We start from the raw sequence: 20757 nt of genomic DNA, 5'->3' as shown, positions 1-20757 counted from the left end.
GCCATGCTAGTTCAGGATCCAAGTTGTTCATACAAACCTCATAGCTAAAAAAGTATTTTCTCTTCGTGATCACCAGCACCAAAAGGTACTGAATGACTGTGTCTACACGTGCACCATCCAGCATGGGCACAGGAGCAGCATAACTAAAGGTATGGAGGCCTGGGGTCCATAGCACGTTTTGGAACTACAAGAAGGTATAAGACACAAAAAAATCTGGGCAAAGTCTAAGACTCTAGGGAAAGACAGAGTAGTCTGTCTAGGATGGCCCCACAGATCATGGACCTTTGGCCAGTTACAGACACGGCTGGCATACATAAATTGAAAAAATGATTTTTTTCACCTATGTTTGTGTAATAGAGTTATTTTTAAATTCCTTACTAACTTCTAAAGCAATGTTCTTTGTTGAAGTCTTAATGACACATTTGGAATTAACTGACTCTTAGTACAAAGTCACTGTATTTTGAGAGATTCCCTATGATAATATTTATTTGATCTGCTACGTCCTGAAACAATTGCTCCTGAAAATAATGACCACTTCCAAAGTAAGTTGTTACTAAGTGAAAAGAATGAGTGAAAGAAATGTGTATGCAACTATTTGAACTGCATTATATTATTGTTAAAACATTTGGTTCTTTATGCATTAAATATTTTAACATCTAAACAAAATGGTATTAAAACAAATAACATAGTTAAACAATGACAATGTATAATTCTTCAAATATAATAAATTTATACTATTTTATGATAACATATAACATCTTCTAGGATTTCAAACAAGGTTTCCTCTTTTAGCTTCTTTGTAAAATGAATCAAAATACACCTGTGGCTTCCTATAGGCCTATCGTAACTTCAAAGATGGATCATCCTAGAAAGAGCAGATTAATGCTGTACTAAATAAGAAAAACAAAAATTCAGGATAAAAGGAAATTATACTATGTAACAGTGTAAAATTACACTGTAGTTCAGAACCGTCACTTTTACACAGATTTTATCTGGTAGAGAACAACTAATTAAATATAATGCTGTTTTCTATGAATCTTCTGTATTTTTTTCACCAGCATAATTGAAATTGTGAATATTTAAGCTACAGGAACTAGGTTACCTTCATTTATTTTTAATGACATTGTTCAATTTTCCATTTAACTTTGCCAACTCTGCTTTGTGATAGAACATATCATTTTGTGAAATTCTTTAAAAACATTGTACACTTTTTAGTCTTGTTAAAATGCCTAATTATTTTTGAGATGCTCAGCAGTTCACAGACAGTTCTGCTGCCAACAATAGCATTGAATCTTCATGGCTCCCAGTAACATAACTACTTTAGATCTTTAAATGTTGTACAGAGCCTCCAATATACAAAGTGAGATACTCTCTTTTAATTTTTAGATATTTTATATTTTACACTAAATTAGCCAGTTTCATAAACTGAGGATTTTAAATCTGCATTTGCATGTGTGCAAAACTTTAGATAATAATAAGTCATAATGAAGATATAAGGTAAACTTCGAAGTAAATTTACAAAACACATTTTGAAAATACAAAAAATATATTTATAAAAGGAACCCAAGTATATTTTCAAAAGGATACATAGTATCAATGCTCCAAAAGCTTACATTCTATAAACACAAAAATATTTATATAAATTTAAGATCTTGGAAAGTCAATGAAATATTTTGATAAGCTCCATTAAGTATTTAAAGTAGTAAATTTGCTCTCTTAAGTGGTAAAGGTGCTCTCTTAGCATTAGGTTTTTCTAAATTTAAAATAAGCCAAAAGGAAAAAGATCATTTGTAAATAAATTATACTATTATTTGGAAAGGTTTGTTAATAATTAAAACAACAATAGCTAATCTTGATTGCGGGCCATCTTTATCAGAAGGAAATACTTTACACATGATTTCATAAATAATCCACCTACCATTCATGAGTTATTCTTATTCTTTTACAATAGTCAAGGGAAGGGAAAATACAGAAATGATTCTACTTGCTTATAGTCACACTCCCATAAATGGTGGAACTTGGTTTTGAATCCTGTATTTAATTCCAAAGGACATGATCTTAACTATTATGCAATTTTATTGCTACCAATATGGTAACAGTGGAAAAGTTAACCATGAACTATAACTAAAAGTAGATTTGGAGGTAAAATTATTTAATAGAAATTTACAAGTCATAATAATACTATCTATATGTACCTTTAAAATCAAAGCATTTTTGGGCGCCTGGGTGGCTCAGTTGGTTGGGCGACTGCCTTCGGCTCGGGTCATGATCCCAGGGTCCTGGGATCGAGTCCCACATCGGGCTCCCTGCTCTGCGGGAAGCCTGCTTCTCCCTCTCCCACTCCCCCTGCTCATGTTCCCTCTTTCGCTGTGTCTCTCTCTGTCAAATAAATAAATAAAATCTTTAAAAAAAAAAAAATCAAAGCATTTTTGTCTGTCTACTTTAGGGAACCAAATAATGTACTACTGTGACTTTTGGATAACTTTCCTTGAGGTAACTCCAAGATTTTTAAGTGCAGAAATTAGGTGTTTTGTTCACCATTATAAAGTCTGGCATAATGGGGATTTTCAACAAGGTGTGTTAAATGATTTCATGAATTAATAGATGAGAATTAATTTTGGGCAGTCTCCAACTTAAACATGAGTTCATTCATTCATTCAAAATATAAAGACAATCTCCGTTTGACAGACATTAGGCTACGTGTCAATAAACAAATATAAGTAGTTAAGTAAAATACATCTTAGGCTCTCCAGGAGTTCACACACCAGTCTTCGAGATAAGTGAAAAACTACATGCAGTATAATAAACGGTACAACAGACATACATTAATCACTCTATGGAAGTGTAAGAAGAGGAGGATTTAACTCAAATTAAGGTTCAGGGATAACATTCACAGAGGGGATTGGAAGGGAATGTTAGCTACCAAAATGCATTTACAAAAGAAAGCAAACACAAAAAGAGGCAGGAACATCTAACTTGGATTAGGTTCAGGGGTGATATTCAAGGAGGGGTGATAAGGAAAAAGCTTCCAAAACATGTTTATGAAATAAACAAAGCACATGTAACTCAAATTGACGATACTTCTGGGTAGGTGAATGTGTACAAGGATTTTGTGTCCTGCCCCATCTGCCCCATTCTCCTCATTCTTTGCCAAGGTCATTTCATCCATTTCCATAGCTTTCCCTCCTCCATAAGCAGATGTCTCCCACATTTATGTCTACTTCTCAGACCTCTCTCCTGAGAGCCAAACGTGTGTTTCCAACTGGTCTATTCAATCTGTCCAATACTGAAATAAACATACTGTTTTTCAAAGTTGTTCCTCCTCCATTTCCCTCTCTCCCTCATTAGAAACTTTGGAGGTAATCTTGCCTTGTCCTCTTTTGTGTCCTATATTTGGTAAGTTAATAAAGTCTTTTGAATGTTATCTCTTAATAGCTTTTCTCTCATGCTTAACTTCTCTTGGCTCATCCTTGCCACTTCCAGTGTGGTCCACAGACCCCATCTCTACTGCTTCTGATGTTGCAGCTGCTGGTGGTTATGGAGCCCTAACTACCTGACACTGTACTTGGTGCATGAAATGCTTATCTCAGGAACATCTTTGATCATTTTCCTACTTCCAATTGCCCTCCCTTCCAGACGGTACCTGAAAAGTGTAGCTATTTTAGCTAGATATAAGTGAAATATATTTGTGGACCTCAGCCTGGGAATCTTACAAGCATTTATGTGTTCCTATGAGGAGGTCATTCTATACAGGGTATCAGTAATGCCTATATGATGAGGAGCAAGACATTCTTCCTTTCAATTTGCAAATCAATTCAATATCTATTTGCTAATCATGGCTGTATGCCAGGCACTCTGCTTGGTGCTAGTGATTTAACAGTGAAAAGAAGGACACAGTGCCTGTGCTTACAGAACATAATGTCCACCAGATTTCCATTAAGCAGAAACCTCTGCAGGTGGAAGAGTTATGATTTCCTACATGAAGCTCCAAGGGCTATTCATTGATTCCCTTGGTTTGTCTCACTGATGTAACGAGCATTCTTAAACTAACACAAGTATATATATATTTAGGAGAGCTTTCCCCTCAATTTCTCTTTGTCTTTAAGTGCAATTCCAAGATATAACTTTATTGACAATTTGGTTACTATAAAAAATGAGGATGTTGTGTCAGTAAAGATAAAATGAGGAGGTGTAACCAAATGAAAGCCTTAAGTTAAAAAACCCAATGAGGCAGTAGTACAATGTTCTGAAGTGGTGGAGCACATTCCTATATGTTTATAAATCAACAGATCATTGAGGTTGGAAAATATGTAGCTTGGAATACTTTTGCTAATATATTTAATCATCAACACTATAAGCAGCAGAAGATAGGAGAAAGAGCATGGAGTTTTGGGTTCCATAATCTTGAATTCAGACAGAAACTTCATTATTTACGCTCTGCATTATTAACCACCATTTGAAAACCTTTTGTGAGCACCAGTTTGTTAGTCTGACTACCAGTTTTTTTTGTTTGTTTTTATCTGTAATGCAGGGAAATCATAACAATTAATCTGAATTTTTTTGAAAGCTACTGAGTTGTTCTCTCTCCTTTAGTCCTATCACCAAGCCAAGGCACAATCCAATATTCTAACTACACAGCAAATACAAGCCTGCCAATCCTCGCTGAAAATCTCTAGATACCAAGTCCAAGATCCTTGAGGATGACATTCAAATTTATCTTTAATTCTGGAGTTTGCACACGTCACTTTTAACCATTTCTTATCTTCAGTTTATGTTCCAGTTATACTAAGCTCTGCCTTTCCCACACACCAGTCCTTTGAATGGACTGGTCCACCTGCTTGGACCACCTCTTATGTATCTTTACCACTCATAATCATGACTACATACAACTGGATGACAGAGAAAATGCTTAATTCTCTCATTTAGCTGGGGACTTCTGCCTGCATTACACTGGAGCCACAGGGTCTTTCTTTTCTCTATAGCGCTAATTTGCCTTCATTTCTTTTTTATTTTTTAAACATATAACATGTGCCAAGAATTCTGCTAGATGCTTTCAATGCATTTCAAAATTATCAATAGTAAGAAGTTATAATGTGCTCCAAATAATAGAAAAGTAACAGTGGACTCCTAGGTAGTACCAAAAGGATAGAATATTTTAAAGATCTGGTTCTTTGCTAAAAAGCCAGAACTACCTCAACTTCATTTGATAACAAAGATATGGTGTCGCACACGACACACCAGTAATATCCTTTTGAGTGAAATTCTTCATGCAATTGAAATTTTCAGCTTGCCTTTTAGCGTTCTATATATTTCAGGTGCTAATCCTATCTGCTGAATGGGAAATACAGATACTACTCAAATTTTAAATCTCTCTTGATAAAATATGAAAAACTCTAAGTAATAAGGAATGCAAAAGAGATATAAATAAAAAATCTCAAAGAGATTTTGTCTAGCTGCCATAAAAACATATTTTAAAAATAATAAAATTAAAGTTTTTCCTTGATGACTCATGTACCCATTATCAATTTTGAAGAATCCAACAGTAGTACACAAAAGCTTAGTATTAAATTGGCCTTTATATATCTTTAGATATTTTCTTTAATAATACGTAGTTATGCCTCACCAACTGCCTAGTTTAAAAAAAAAAAGAATTTGTTGCTGATTGTTTTAAATTTTCATATTTTAATCATTTACCTAATATATTCCCCCAGCTTATTAAACAGAGATGTTGGCAGTATCCATGATGTGCTAGGGACACAGATTGATAAAGTGTTCTTGGGGATTAAAACAAAGTATGGTAAGTGCTTCAGCAATGGTACGGACAGGCAAAGGAGCAAAGGGAAGGCACTTAATACAGCCTGCAGAAATGTGGTGAATGAGTAAAGGATCACGGGGGAGATGGCATTTGAGAGGAGTGTTCAAGTAAAATAAAAAAAATTGACCAATGTACAGGTTGAGTGAAGAGACAAAGACAGCAGAAGCATACAGACAACATTCTGGGAAATCAAAGCAAGTAAAGCAGTATGTTACATGCGCTCCAGACCATGAAGAGCTTTTTATGCCAAGCGGGAGGGATGAACTTTATCCTTTAAGGACAGGGGATACCTGAAGTATTTCAAACATAAAAATAGTGATTATTATGTTGCCATATTTTGTTTTCTGTGGGTCCCAGGAGCAACAGAGTCAGCCACTCATACTGTCCTGGCAGTTAATGTTATTAATGCTAGGATTAAATGGCAAAGAAATGTATTCTAAACAGAAATAACTCCTCTGCGGACTCAACAGATAAAGTTGCTCCCATCAGAAGTAAATTCCTTTGGTTGGAGGAAGTAGTTTGCAACCTTTATTTTGTTCTGTTTTTGATAATACCACGCCATTTGTTATTATTGTTCATAAAATTTGCATAGAGCTCCAATGAATAAAACTGGTTAATATAGAATCAAGAAACATTAAGAACCTCAGGGTGTATTCTTCTTCCCTACTGTCTCTAGCAACTACTGACAAACTCTCATGAAACCTTAGGGCTGTGCAGATACAGTTTGAAAACCACTAGATGAAGATAGTTAATCTCTGGGAAATGAGGGGTAGTGTGTTGGACACCAATACTCTGGGAGGTTCACCCATTAAGCCATGATTAGCCAATCTAGAGATTTAATAAAGTATATAGATGGCTTTAGTTGCAAAAATACAAGTGAAATCATGTTGGGGCATCATTTTTCTAGACATAAAATTAAGAAGAATTTACTGCATTCATATGTATAGTATATGTATATCCATTTAATTTGGTTTAAAGAATATTTCCCATTTATAGTGCCATAAATTGGCCATTCTGATGCATACAAACATGATAATCAATTTTTTCTCCTATAGTAGCATTTAATCTCAGTTTTTGTCTAGGCAACTACACTCTAGAACTTGATTTTTGGTGATAAATAATTCACTAAACATATAGTGCAGATTGAGTTTTGGCATCATCCAGGATCCAGGCACCTCTGAATAAAAAAAAAAGACAAAACAGATACACATATATGCATAGGAAGATAGAAATGAAATCTCACATATAAGGAAATTAACTTAAGTGTTAGATAGTCTATACAAAAACCATATTTGCATGTGTATGTACAAGTATGAATATATTTGACTAAATTAAACTGCAATGAAAAAGAAAATCTTGTAATTAAAATATCCTTCAGCTTATTTGTTGCCTTGTTACCTTTGAACTATCCAGGTCAAATACATTTTAAATCTTATTCTTAAAATTTGGTAATGTACAATTTCAGCAAAAATGACAGGATAGTTGGAACATTTAATGAGAAGATGGAACTGAAACTCAATATTATTCATGCTAAGCTATCTTAAATGTTTTTGCATATGTTAACTTTCGTGCTAAAATAATTTTAAGAAAGTAAGCATTAAAATCTCAACTCCTTGATGCAGAATCATTTCCGAAATGCATTTATGTCATTCCATAATGAGAACCACTTTTGAAAATTTAACTGATCATTTTCAAAGACACATTTTTTTGAGAAATGGTCTGTTACTTCTACAGCATCTCATTTCTTATAACAGTATTTCAACCAAAGAAAATATATTGCCTTAAAATACGTTAATGCATATAAAGAAGAAAAAATAATCATGTTCAATTCGGCCCTTTGAAAATAAAAGCCAAGAGTCAACTTTTATAAATCTTTACCTTCCATGCTTTAAAAACTATCTTTTTTTCTTCCTTCTCTTCTACCACAAACAGAAACAAACAATAGCAACAAAAAGTTAAACACATGCTGCCTATTATCATAAATGTCAGGATCAAATATCACCTAATGAATTCAAAATGTGGAATAGAGTTCATATTTGTCAACATTTCTATTTTATCCAAATTCCTAGAGTTCTTACACGAATCGTTATAACATCAAGAACAAAAAAAGTGAGTGTTTAAAAATCATTCCAGGGCACCTGGGTGGCTCAGTTGGTTAAGCGACTGCCTTCGGCTCAGGTCATGATCCTGGAGTCCCGGGATCGAGTCCCGCATTGGGCTCCCTGCTTGACAGGGAGTCTGCTTCTCCTTCTGACCCTCCTCCCTCTCATGCTCTCTGTATCTCATTCTCTCTGTCTCAAATAAATAAATAAAATCTTTAAAAAAAAAATCATTCCAGTGTGTTTTCAAAGAAAATCACCTGCCAAGAAAGGTGTCAGCAAGATCTTTACTGAAGGAATTGTAAAAAGCCTGTGTCATGACTGAGCATATGGAATTTACTGACCCTTAAACTTTAAGAGACTGAACTAGAATACCTAATGTCAAAAGCTGGCCCAAAGAGCCAGACTACAGGATATTGTGAAGAGTGTTTATATCTCAGTGTACGGAGGAGGAAAAAAAAAAAAAGTAATAATTCTGTAGAACAGCCCCAGGGCACTTGCATTTTGAGTCACTGCTACAATAAGCAGATCGCCACTGGGAAGTGAATATATTCTGTAACAGCACAGACTTGCACTATCAGTGGACATCAGTGTAAAGCAGGAGAGGCAACAGGATTAAAAATAGAAGTATAAAAAAAAGGGAGAGAGATGGAGTAATTATATTTGCTGCTTATAGTTTGCAAGGGCAAAAGACGTTAATAAATCAGATGTGTATTTATTCAGAGCCCTCTTTTAAAAGAATTCTGACTACCTCTACTGTATTAATTCTCTAGGTCTTTATATATATTTTTTTTCAGAACGTTATAACTATATAGCTATAATAATTAAATGCTAGGCTGTTTATTTTTACATATAGTAAAATGCACGGAGAGAAGAGGTTCATTTTCCCTTTTCATGTAATGATGATATGACTGAATTACAAAGTCAACCTTAGTACTAAAAGATGCAGTTTGAGGATAAAATGAGGAAGAATCTGATTTAGTTTAACCGTTTTCTAGATTTATGACTGATTTATTCACAGGCAACTGAAATACATTTAGTAGGTAACAGCTTTGTAACTCACATTTATATTTATGTTATAAATCATTTTGACTTTTTGCTAACACAGAAAATCTTCCATCTTCATGAGTTTCTACTTTATCTCAAATTGTAAAGCATACTAAACATGGTATTTAAGCCTCTTATATTAGTGATTACTTGTATATTGCACGTGTAACAAAATTAAATAACAGAAATTCTGTTAAGCTATGTATATGAAATATAAAATGTTTTTCTAAGCCCAGAGGAGACAGTTTTCAAAGTTCCCTTATATGTCCCTTAGTTCTATTCTCTCTGTGATATATAAGAGAAGTAACTCTGTAATGTTCACCATATGATAGCCATAAATAACAGTATCAGGACACACATCTCATAAACCCTCAAGGATGATACAGTAGCAAATTTTAAATTCCCTGTGAAAACTAAGTGTTCATTATTATTTTGCTTGAATTCACAGAGAATCCTAATGCCATCCTATTTCCATATTTTAAAAAAATAGATTAAACTGATATGCACATTATCCATTTCTTACATCCTCTTTACCACTTTCACATTTTGCAGTTTTCCTTTGCTTATATTTGCCTTTATTAAAAGTTTGACTATACATTAACTTCCTAAGTAGCGAAGCCATTTAAAACACACTTACTTGAAAAGTGTAAAACCGGGTCCCATTAGGAGGATGCACTTTAGGGGAGCCAGAAACGGTGTTCATATCCGAGAAAATCATTTCTGATCACAGAGACAGTATAATCCACAAGGAGCTACAGATGCAGAGCAGAGAGCTTAGCGTACAGATAAATCCGTGCATGCATTGAGGGAGGCTAGAGGGTAAAATGAAATCTGCCCCATCCTTCATAGATACACAGCGATAGCATTTTGAATCTTTCTCCTGCGTTTGAAATCTAAGCTGAAAGATTATCAGCCACCAACCTATTGTGCAGCTAGTTCTTTAAAACATACAATGTTTTTTTTAAAAAAAAAAATTAAAACACAGAAGGGAAAAAGCAAGAACCAACAATAAATGGAGCTTGTGAAGAATCTGGCAGTGCTGTGGACCTGCCCATCTGTTCTCAGTGATAATCACCTCCCTCTACCACAGTCTAGCAGAGTGATTATGCTAAATATCCTGGTTAACCAATAACATACAGTTTCATTTCAGGGAAGCGTGCACAGTGTAATTCAGAGGACCTCTTCTGACTAACCTGAAGCATGTTTCATATGCTGTTTAAAGCCGTCTTTAGTAACAAATTCTTGTTCTATCACTCTTATTTCTGTATGTTTCCAAATCTCTTTGTTACTCGCAGTCTTTTCAACAAGATTTTAGACTTCTGTACAAATCCTTTTCTTTTACAGTGAAGAGTTCTTTTTACATTTATAGATCAAAGCATATTATAGCTGGTTAGAACATTGAGGCTCAAGGCATACAATTCAGTAAAGCTATATAATACTAGGAATATTATCAAATAAAATGCATTAAATATTTCTACTTTTCTGAACTCTCAAAGAACATCACAATATGGACATAATCATTACTCTCCCTCCCCCATTTTAACTCAAAAATTCAGTAAGTTTCATAATTAATGGCTAAAGAAGTCCAATACATTTGTTTAAAAAAAAATCAAAACTTTATCTCTCATATATAGAAAGAAGAAATAAAAAAATCTTTTAGCTACATTAAGATTTTTAACTCAATATCCAAAAACATTAACTGCAAAGATCTAGACTACATTGCAAATCATGTCCATTTTTTATGTCTTTTAACACAAAGTATTCAGTCTGTATAAAAGATCATATTCAGATGACTTTACACTTTTTAGAGGTAAAAATAAATGCTCCATTTACACATGGTTCAAAGGTGGAGACTTCAGAACAGAGATGAGAATGAGCCAAAAGCAGTGTCTTTGTGAATGTATCTAAGATGGCATAGTTATTCATAATTAAGAACCAGGAACCACCTGCTTTGAACCTGAAGACTATAAAAAGAGTATGATGGTGATGGGCTCTCAAAACTTAATTATTCATTTATATCTTTATTCTCCAATTATGACTCAGATTTATAATATCAATGAGGAGGAAGCAGAAAAATCATTCTCTGTTCCTTAGATAGCAGTCCCACATTCTGGTAAATTCAGCAAGTTGGTAGTTACTTACCCAGCAAACTGCTAAATAATCCAGAAGATAATTTTTAAACAAATGTTAATTTGAGAATAATTTTAAATTTATGGAAAAGTTGTAGAACTAGTACAAGAGTTCCCATATATCCCTCACCCTATCTCCCTAATTGTTAACATCTTACATTACTATGGTGCATTTGTCAAAACTAAATAACTGTAATTGGCACATTATTATCAAATAAACTCCAGACTTCATTTGGGTTTCATTAGTCTTTCCGTTAATGTCTCTTTTCTGTTCTAGGTTCCAATCCAGGTTATCATGTTTGTTTAGTTTCCATGTCTCCCCAGTTTCCTCTGGTCTGTGACACCTTCTCAGCTTTTCCTAGTTTTTCACGATCTTGATAGTCTTTAGAAGACCATCAAGTACTGGCCAATATCCCCTGGGCTATCCTGCTCTGATGCCTATATTAATTTTATTTGATGTTTCCCTCACGATTAGACTAGGGCCATGGTCTATTTAGGGAAGAACACCACAGAGGTAAAATGTCCTTCTCATCATATACTAATGAAGTGACCTCATCACATCATTATAGGAGTACACGATATCCACATATCACTAGTAATATTAACCATCACTTGGCAAGGTGGCATTTGCCAGGTTTCTCTACTGTGAAGTTACTATTTTTTTTCCTTTCCATACTCTATTCTTTGGAAGTTGGCCACTAAGTCTAGTACATCCTCAAAGAAGTGACAGAAAGTGGTGAAATTAAGCTTTACTTCCTGGAGGAGGGTAGTGTTTATATGTATTAAGTAGAATTCTTCTGTGGAGAAGATTAGCCTCATCTATAATTATTTTTTCAATAATTTAATTTTATCAGTATGGACCCATGTATATTTATTTTATACTTATAATTTATTTTGATGCTCAAATTGTCCCAGCTTTGGCCACAGAGAGCTCCTTCAGACTAGCTCCTATTTCCCTTTGATGTGCTCCCATCCATTTGTTTTTTGAGCACTCAAATGACTATTTTTTTTTTACCAATTTTTTTTCTTCTGTATGAGTCACCTATTTGCTAAAACTATTAGTCATCTTAACTATAACTCTACCACTGCAATTTAAGTTGAAAAGTCATGTTTTCTTTTTTTAATGATTATTTAATCAGCCATATTACTATATTTTTCAAAATAACCTCTTTTTCCCCTTCTGGTTTTTTAGTGGTAAAACATGGTATTCATTGATTCTCAAATTAAATAAAATAAGTATATAGGCATACTATGTTGGTAATCAGTGATCTATGTAAAAAATTTTGATTTTTCTCACTCAAAAATATATGTTGGGATCATATTTCTTCCTATGGTTAGCAGGGCCATGTAAGTTGTGCTCCTCAAAGAGCTGCTAGTAGAAATAATGTCTCAAAAACAACTGTGAAGGTTCTTGGGAATCCAGGTTTTAAAGGAATTTTTTTTTTTTTTGCCAAATAGATTATTATGGTGTAAAAAATCTCCATGTGTTTTATGCTTATCTGTTGATTGGTTCTGATATAATATAGACCAGATGATTCACTAGATTTCTTATTATTTTTTAGAGGGGCCAATAAATCAAATATTTCTGATATAATACTACATATTCCTGGTGTAATCTCATATATTTGCTGAATTTGCATCAACCAACAAACTGTTTTAGCAAGGAATTCTGAAGCTTTTGGCTAAGAAGAGTACAAGTTTTTCTTTTCCATAGTTTTTGTGTGGGGAGGGGAAAGAAGGCAGTATGAATTAATGTTGAAAAAAGCTGGAAGCAGAAACAGTATTAATATATAATTATTTTAAATACAGTGCTTTACTCTAAATGTGGAAATTGTCAAAATCTAAATTCCTTCCCAAATTTTTGTTTTCTAAGTGGGCTATTTATGATAATGACAGTATATCATTGTTCTGAGGGTTTATTTGAAGACAACTCAACTTTCTTTCTCTGCCTGGCAGCAATAGTGAAGGTGGTGTCCATGTCCGAAAATTGAAAGGATACAGAATCTTGCCTTGTCCATTGTGGTTGTAGAAGTCTGGTACTGTTTTTAATGTAGGAATAATTCTAAAAGATCCAGTCTCTGTCCTCAAGGAACTTTAAATTTGGTGGGAAGGACATCAACTAGTAAGAGGTTGTTAACTACCAAGACAACTGAAATGCAGTTTAATGAGTGCTAATGACTGACTTAATGTAAAGGAGATTGTGTTCATCTGAAAAGCACCCAACTCGAGGGATATATCAAAGTGACCCTAGGAAGAGCAGGAGGTTGAACGCTTTCTGAAAAGAAGAATCAAAGCATGAAAAGATACAAGATGTTTTGGGAAATATGGCTGAAAACATTTCAGGGCATATGAGGTAACTGTGTTAGATGTGTTTTTTTCATATACAAACGTTTTCTCAAGTGAAATTAGTAAAGAAACTTAATATGGTTAACACCCTATTTCTATGAAATCAAGTAAAGTTAGAACATTCTTGTCTCAAAAAATACATGAAATGTAGAGACATATTTTCATACTTTTGGTTAGTATATTTTGATATCTTTCTTAAGTTTTCCAAATAGCTTTCCAAGATTTTTTGGCTTGTCAAGAAACTTCATTCTTAGTTTGATTGAGTTCAATTTATAATAAGATTATTTTAAGTATTAACTTGAAAGTAAAAGGATACAGTACAGTATTACTATGTGAAAAAAAATTTAATGTGCTTATGGTAGCAGTCATTAGATTCTGGGCAATGTCTACCAACCATATAAAGGGTAAATAATATGTCCATTTCAATTACTACACCCAGACCACCCCCCAAAATCTCTCAAGGTATATCTTTTCTCAGGAGAGGTAAATTAAGAATATGAACTCTAGAAGGTTTAATTCCAGCTATCTTAACCACTTGAATTTTTACAGAAAGAAACTGAAGATGAAAAAGTAAAAGGATAACTCAATTACACTTTCTTAAAAATGGGTAAAATAAAATCCTGAAGCCAGACACTTGTTAATAGACTTAAAGAGAAGATTCCCAGAAGTCATCTAATATACCCCTCGGCCTCTGAGAATAGTTACTCCTAAGCCTTCTGAAATGTATGTTATCAACTTGGTTTTATAAAAAGTTCAAAAAAATACTTTAGAGCCTACTATTTCATATACTGTCAGGAAGATTCAGCTCACACATTTTTTATAGCCCCTCAATATAACTTTTTAAACAAATAACTGTTAGATATATTTTGCTTCAAGACAAGCAATTCAATACATCTTTTCTTTTGTTCATTTATGGGTATTCGATAAGAAGCTCAAAAATTTGCTAGAGTGATAAGAACTTGGAGAATTAAGGAAATAAACTGAAAGGGCTGTTCATTTGCTCTTAGTTCCTGATAAATGCTCAGAGGGAAAAATGCCATACTGGACAAAGAATAGGAAGGAAAGAGAGAGAGAAAGGGAGGGAGGAGGGAAGAGAGGAGGAGGAGGAAGAGGAGGACAAGGAGGAGAGATATCACTACAATTTACACCATCACACTATAGGATAACAAAGAATTTTCTAGCCAAGTGTTCAGTTAGAAGTCATGCCAGATGGAGTGAAATTTGGAGTCCAGATGGGCAATACATCCTAGTGATCCATATGGATGGCATGTGGAAGCTAGTTAGGTACATATTGCCAGCTAGATTATCTATCTTATCTATCTATCTACTAAATATATATTCGTATTTATGCACCTCAAACTATATCTGCTTCCTTCTCTTCATATTATGACTTCTACAAGATTCAGCAAAGATGATCCTATGTAGAAAGCCAACACTCTAAGTTTACTTTTATGCCCTGCCTCTGAGTTTCCTTCCTGACAGTCACAGCTGCTTGTACACAAGTTTGTAGGTTTTGTTCACTCATTCATTTATTCACTCATTTATTCAACAAATTCTTACTGAGGAGCAATGAAGTACCAGGCACCTGTTACAGTTAGAATAGAGATGAAGGGCAGGTGAAGTGAGAGGAAACACTGCATTTGTAGCAAGCCAATGAGATACTCCATCCAACAGGTATAAAGAGTTCTACCTGTGAGAGCTTTCATTGGAGGATCCCAATTAGAAAACAACAACAAACAAAACAAAACTTCTAATGCCTCAAAGACTTTCTTCTGAGTTCAGGAGATATTTCTTAGCTACCTAACCATTCACTGAGGGTGTCTCAAATAAAGACAATATTTAGAATCCTTTGTGTTCCCTTGAGATTTGTAGTCATTCAGACGAAAGAAATAAATACAAATCAAGCATACTGAAATTTACAAGCTTCCATTTATAACAAGATAAAAATATTAAATTTGCCTTTAATCCACATCTTGATGATAGTGTGCTCGTTTTGAAAAACATAATCTCATAAAATCTTATATATATAGATATAGATACAGATATAGATATAGATATAGGCATGCATGTGGATGTGTGTATATTCCTATGTGTATGGATGTTTTGGTGTGTGCATGTACTTGTACATATGTATATGTATGTATACATATATATGTATGTATAATGCACAAACACACCTACATACATACTGTCTTCAAAACTCAAATTAGAAAATTTTAAAATGGTATCTTCTTTCCATACTATTTCTTCTTTGCACTTTGGTTTCTCTTGCTTGAATGGCATTTTTCACAAATATTTACATGTATTATAATAGCCCATAAACATCTTCATGCTTAAATTAAAAATATTAAATTGGGGGCGCCTTGGTGGCTCAGTCATTAAGCGTCTGCCTTCGGCTCAGGTCATGATCCCAGGGTCCTGGGATCGAGCCCCGCGTCAGGCTCTCCGCTCGGCGGGAAGTCTGCTTCTCCCTCTCCCACTCCCCCTGCTTGTGTTCCCTCTCTCGCTGTGTCTCTCTCTGTCAAATAAATAAATAAAATCTTAAAAAAAAAAAATTAAATTGTATGAAATTCAGGCTTGAGTTTTGTTTTGGTCCTTTAACAGAAAAAAATATTGATGGATTGGAACTTTATAATTCTATGACACAATAATTTTACTGTATTTTGTTAAATTTATCTCATGTTCTAAAATACATGTCATTAGCCTGTTTTTACAAAAACCACATTAAAGTTCTATGGCAGGACATTATTTCTTCATGTAGCACTATAAATACCAAATGCCCACATAGTTTAAGGTTTTATAATACCTGAAGGGGTTTCTGAGATCTGACTTCTATAAACATAAATACAGTGAGTTGAGAAACACTGGGTCCATTCTATGGCATGAGAACTACATACAGACTATTACGTATTGAACTTAAACGTGGTTATGCCCTACATGCCCTATTTTATAGTACAGTTTCGATATTAAGTTTCACTTTTCCCTAGAAATTGGCAAAATTCTTAGTGATTTGTGGCCACTATTTCCACTCTGGATAAATTATATTTTCTACTTTATTTACTGTCCGGTGTCCATATATGTCCTCTGTTACTATATACCATAATTATTGCATCAGGATAAAAAAAAAAAATTCTTGGTCACTGATATAAAATTTTGATTTTATTTTTTAAATCAGGAAGCATAGTTTCTAAAGTTTGAGATGAAATAAGAGTCCTTAATATGCAAAAGTTGTCTTATATAGAATTTCTTGTCTATCCCTAACAAGAACCAGCACAAGGCAAGGCATAGAGTCGGCATCCAATAAATATTTGGGAAATGCTTGAAACAAATCTTCCTCTGGCTGTTGTGCTTCTGTCTTTTTATGAGTCGTATCTTAATAGTAATTATCTCATTTTGACTTACTGACTAGTCCTGAGAACTCAAAAATGCTTATTCTAATTCCCAGATTCTTACAGTTAATATGTGGTACACCGAACATTCAAAGTTTGGGCTGATTGTACTGCTTGGTACATAATAGTCAAGTTGTTGGTGAAGGGACGTCTGGGTGACTCAGTTAAGCATCTGACTCCTGATTTCGATTCAGGTCATGATCTCAGGGTGATGGGATTGAGCCCCACGTTGGGCTCCATGCTCAGCATGGAGTCTGCTTGTCCCTCTCCCTCTGTTCTTCCCCCTGTTCACATTCTGTCTCTCTCTCTCTCAAATAAATAAATAAAATTTTTAAAAAATAGTCAAGTTGTTGGTGATCAAATGAACAAAAAAAGAGAATGTATAAATCCAGATATTCTAACTACCAACCCATATTGTTTGTATTAAATAATGCTGCCTAGTAGTTTAGTAAATAGATTTTTTTTAAAAAAAGCAATTTCGAAAATAGATTGAAAAAATAACTTTGCAAACTGACATGCAACCACCCATTCAAATGTACATACAGATAAAATCATCTCCATCACACATTCACAGAGTATTAGGAGAAATACCACAATAAAGAAAAAGAAGAAAGGTATGTTCTAACAAACAAAACAGATGTTCTAATGCTCTTCATATAGTTCACTTTATGTTAAATACTTTGTTTATACCATCTCAGAAGATACAGGTTTAACTGATAGGATAACAGGAAGAGAAGAATCATGATAGTGACCAACGCTGTGCAAGAGCTTTTAGGATAATGTTATCACAGCTATCTTGGAATAATAGAATATTAAAAAAATTTTTTTTAAATTTATATGGAGGGATACTCCACTCACAATCCCATGTTTAAGATTAGAAAGATTACAAGATTACAGAAACAAAGGCAATATTAGTGAAAACAGTGAAATAGACTGAAGCAATCTGTAGACTATCATTTCTTATTCTTTACATTCTCTACTGCCTCAGTTGCCATGGTAGCAAGTACTTTATTTTCTCTTTAATTTTACTTTTTCCAAGAATTTCATTTGAAAGACAAAGCCAATCACTATCCTGTTTTATCTTCATTAAGAGCAATAACAATGGCTCAATAGTTGCTATTTATTGAATGATATTACAGGGAAGACAGAGTTGCCTTTTATAAAACCCTCTGAAGGAGGTATTTATTTTCAGTTATATATAAGGAAACAAAGTCTTAGAGAAATATAACTTGTCTAAAATCACACTTAGACAAATGGGAAAGTCATATCATTTGAAACCAGGTCTAGCTGATTACAAAACTCCCCCATAAATCAAAATTACATCTTGGTACTGTTTTATCTGCCACTGATTTTAATTCAGGACAGAATATGAAAAAGGAATTGATAAATTCCTAATTGATTTCATATGTCAAAGAATTCTTCAGTGATTGGCTATCTGATGAACTATTTTAATTTTATGGAAGTATTCAGATTTTCCTGATGAATCAGATGTGGGTTGTGAAAGGCAAAAAGGAATCCAGAACAACTACAAGGTCTTTGGCCTGAGCAGTGAAAGGATGAAATTGCCACTAAATGAGATGAAGACTGTGAAAGAAGCAGGTTTGGGAAAAATTCAATCACTCAATTTTGCCCATGTTGAGTTTGAGGTTTCTATTAGTCATCTAAATAGAGATGTCACGTTGGCAGTTGAATATACAAATCTGGAGACCACATTAGCATGCAGACTGAAAACCAAAAAACTGGAATGAAGTCATCAGGAAGTGAATGCAAATAGACAAGAGAAATGGTCCAAACCCAAGCCTTAGTACACTCCAACAATAAGAATCCTGAGCCAGCAAAGGAGAATGAGTAGGAACAAACCAGTGAAGTGGGATGGCGGGGAGACCAAGAGAGGGATGTGTCCTGGAAGTCCAGAGATTGACATGAATCAAGTAGGCAAGATGATCATCTGTATCAAATGCTGCTGAGAGATCAATTAAGACAAGGATCGAGCACTGGCCACTAGATTTATCAATGTGGAGGTTGGCTTTAACAGGTGTTTGGGAGAAAAGCCTATTTTTTTGTTTCTGGCTATGGATTTATTCAATATAAGAACAATCTCCTCCAACTTTACTGAGGTGGCTGATCACATCTACGACCAAATCCTCCTCTAAACTGGAATTCAGGTACTGACACAGCCCCAGCCTCAGTTTTCTTGTTGGCACCAGGGGGCACAGTGCTTGGTCTGTAGGTGTCTCTGTCAGCTTCCCCTTGTGTGATTCTTGCAGGTTGCTCTCCCTCCAGACCTTTTGTAGCCTGCGAGTGTCAAGATGGCTGTGGTGCAGAGTGGCAGGCACAATCTCAGATGGCACATGGAGGTAATCACGGAGATCCTGGATACCTTCATTGGTAAGCTCCCAGTAGACATGTCTCCAGGCAAACTGTTCCTTTATGTAGCCTCGTGATTTGAGAGACTGTGCGAACTTCGTGACGTGAAGATTGGGCACATTCTTGTCTGCCAGATCAGGGTTTTTAGGCATGTGGACGTCCTTCTTGGCCACCATCATTCCCTCCTTGAAAAGGAGTTCATAAATGGCAATATGGTTCTTCTTGGGCATCAACATCTTGGTGGCTGCTATGTCCATGGCTGGGGCTGGAAAGGAAGGTGCATGCACGGCACACGAAAAGCCTCATTGATGTAAATTTACGATGAAATGGGAGGAGAGGAATTGGAGACAGTGTGTTTATACAATACTTTTAAAGCATATTGTTGTAAAAGGAACCAAAGAAATGGGACAGTAGCTGACAAGGAAAGGAGGGAGAGAAATGAGAACAAGTTGTGCTTAAGGGAGAAGGTCTAGTTTAAGGTGAAAAATTATGATGTAGGATGGAAAGGGATGAATTTCTGGAGCAGTGTCCTTAAGCTGGTGAAAGGAGATAGAATCTATGAAGGAAGAGACTCACTTTAGAGAGAAAAGGACACCATCTTTGATAACAGGTGGGAAGGCAGAGCATGTGGATTCCCTTGCTGGTAATTATAGTGGTGGGAGTTTGTGTAAGTGCTCAGGAACTTAGGAAGCTGAGACATCAGCTGACAGTCAGGTTAGGGGAGGGAGTATTGAATGTTTAAAGTGAAGAAATGGTATGAAACTGCCATGTAAAAGAGAGAGAATATTAAAATACACCTATACTAAAGAACATAGCTTAGATATGCAAACAAATCAGTTGATTTTAACTCCTTCAGTTAAAGGGATGAATCTGGCTATGAATTGGTGGGTTGCTAGAAGCTAGAGTTTTTACAGCATGACAGAAAGCAGTTTAGAATGCATGCTCTCTGGAGGAGGCAGTTCCACAGATTGATAACAGAAGGGATAGAAGAGATGAGTCACACATGCCCAGTTCATTCTATCAAAGTAGTCTATGAAGGAAGCCATTTCTTCCTCGTGGAGTACAAGTTAGGCTAGAAGTATTCCTCTAACGGGAGTCCTGCCACCTGGAGCGGAAGGGAATATATTCCCTGGAACATGACTTCCCTTTCTCCCATTCGCATGTTCTCTCATTTTCACTATATTTTTTCTTGGACATCATGAAAATAAATATCATTTGACCAAGTTTTGTCCCCAGTCTGTCAGCCAATTCCTATTTTCATTCTCTCCATACCTAACCAAGAATCAATGATCTATTGTACCTTTCATTCCCTTGCCAATATCTTCACCCCATTTTCTTAATATACTTTTGTTTGACCCATTCAGTAAATAGTTGTATTAATCCAGTTGTCCAGCTTCTCTGCTACAAAGTGAGCTGATGTGTGTTGCTGGAGCACATCAGACAATCGATGCCCCAGCAAGCTCGCCACCCTCAACCTCAACAGTGCCCTCTATACTGCCTGGGCCCCCATCACCCCCCATGTTCTTTTCACAGCAGTCCAATAAACCTTTCTCCAGTCTGGTGAG

The 20757-nt window shown here is 35.0% G+C and overlaps 1 protein-coding gene and 1 pseudogene across 7 annotated transcripts in view; both read right to left on the bottom strand.

Moving 5' to 3' along the window:
* PPFIA2 (PTPRF interacting protein alpha 2) overlaps positions 1-20757 on the bottom strand; it is a 466996-nt gene that overhangs the window by 305211 nt on the left and 141028 nt on the right. For 2 of the 7 annotated variants that reach the window (XM_021689862.1, XM_021689863.1), the window contains exon 1: positions 9599-9679. The exons of the other annotated variants lie outside the window; for them this stretch is intronic. In XM_021689862.1, the coding sequence (XP_021545537.1) occupies positions 9599-9679 (81 nt within the window). Of the gene's footprint in view, positions 1-9598; positions 9680-20757 lie in introns of those variants that run through there. 7 annotated transcript variants of the gene reach the window in all.
* LOC110580207 lies at positions 18935-19428 on the bottom strand (annotated as a pseudogene).

The sequence above is a fragment of the Neomonachus schauinslandi genome, chromosome 5 (genome assembly GCF_002201575.2).
Source record: "Neomonachus schauinslandi chromosome 5, ASM220157v2, whole genome shotgun sequence".
NCBI lineage: Eukaryota > Metazoa > Chordata > Mammalia > Carnivora > Phocidae > Neomonachus > Neomonachus schauinslandi.
This window is presented reverse-complemented; position numbering and strand designations above follow the sequence as displayed.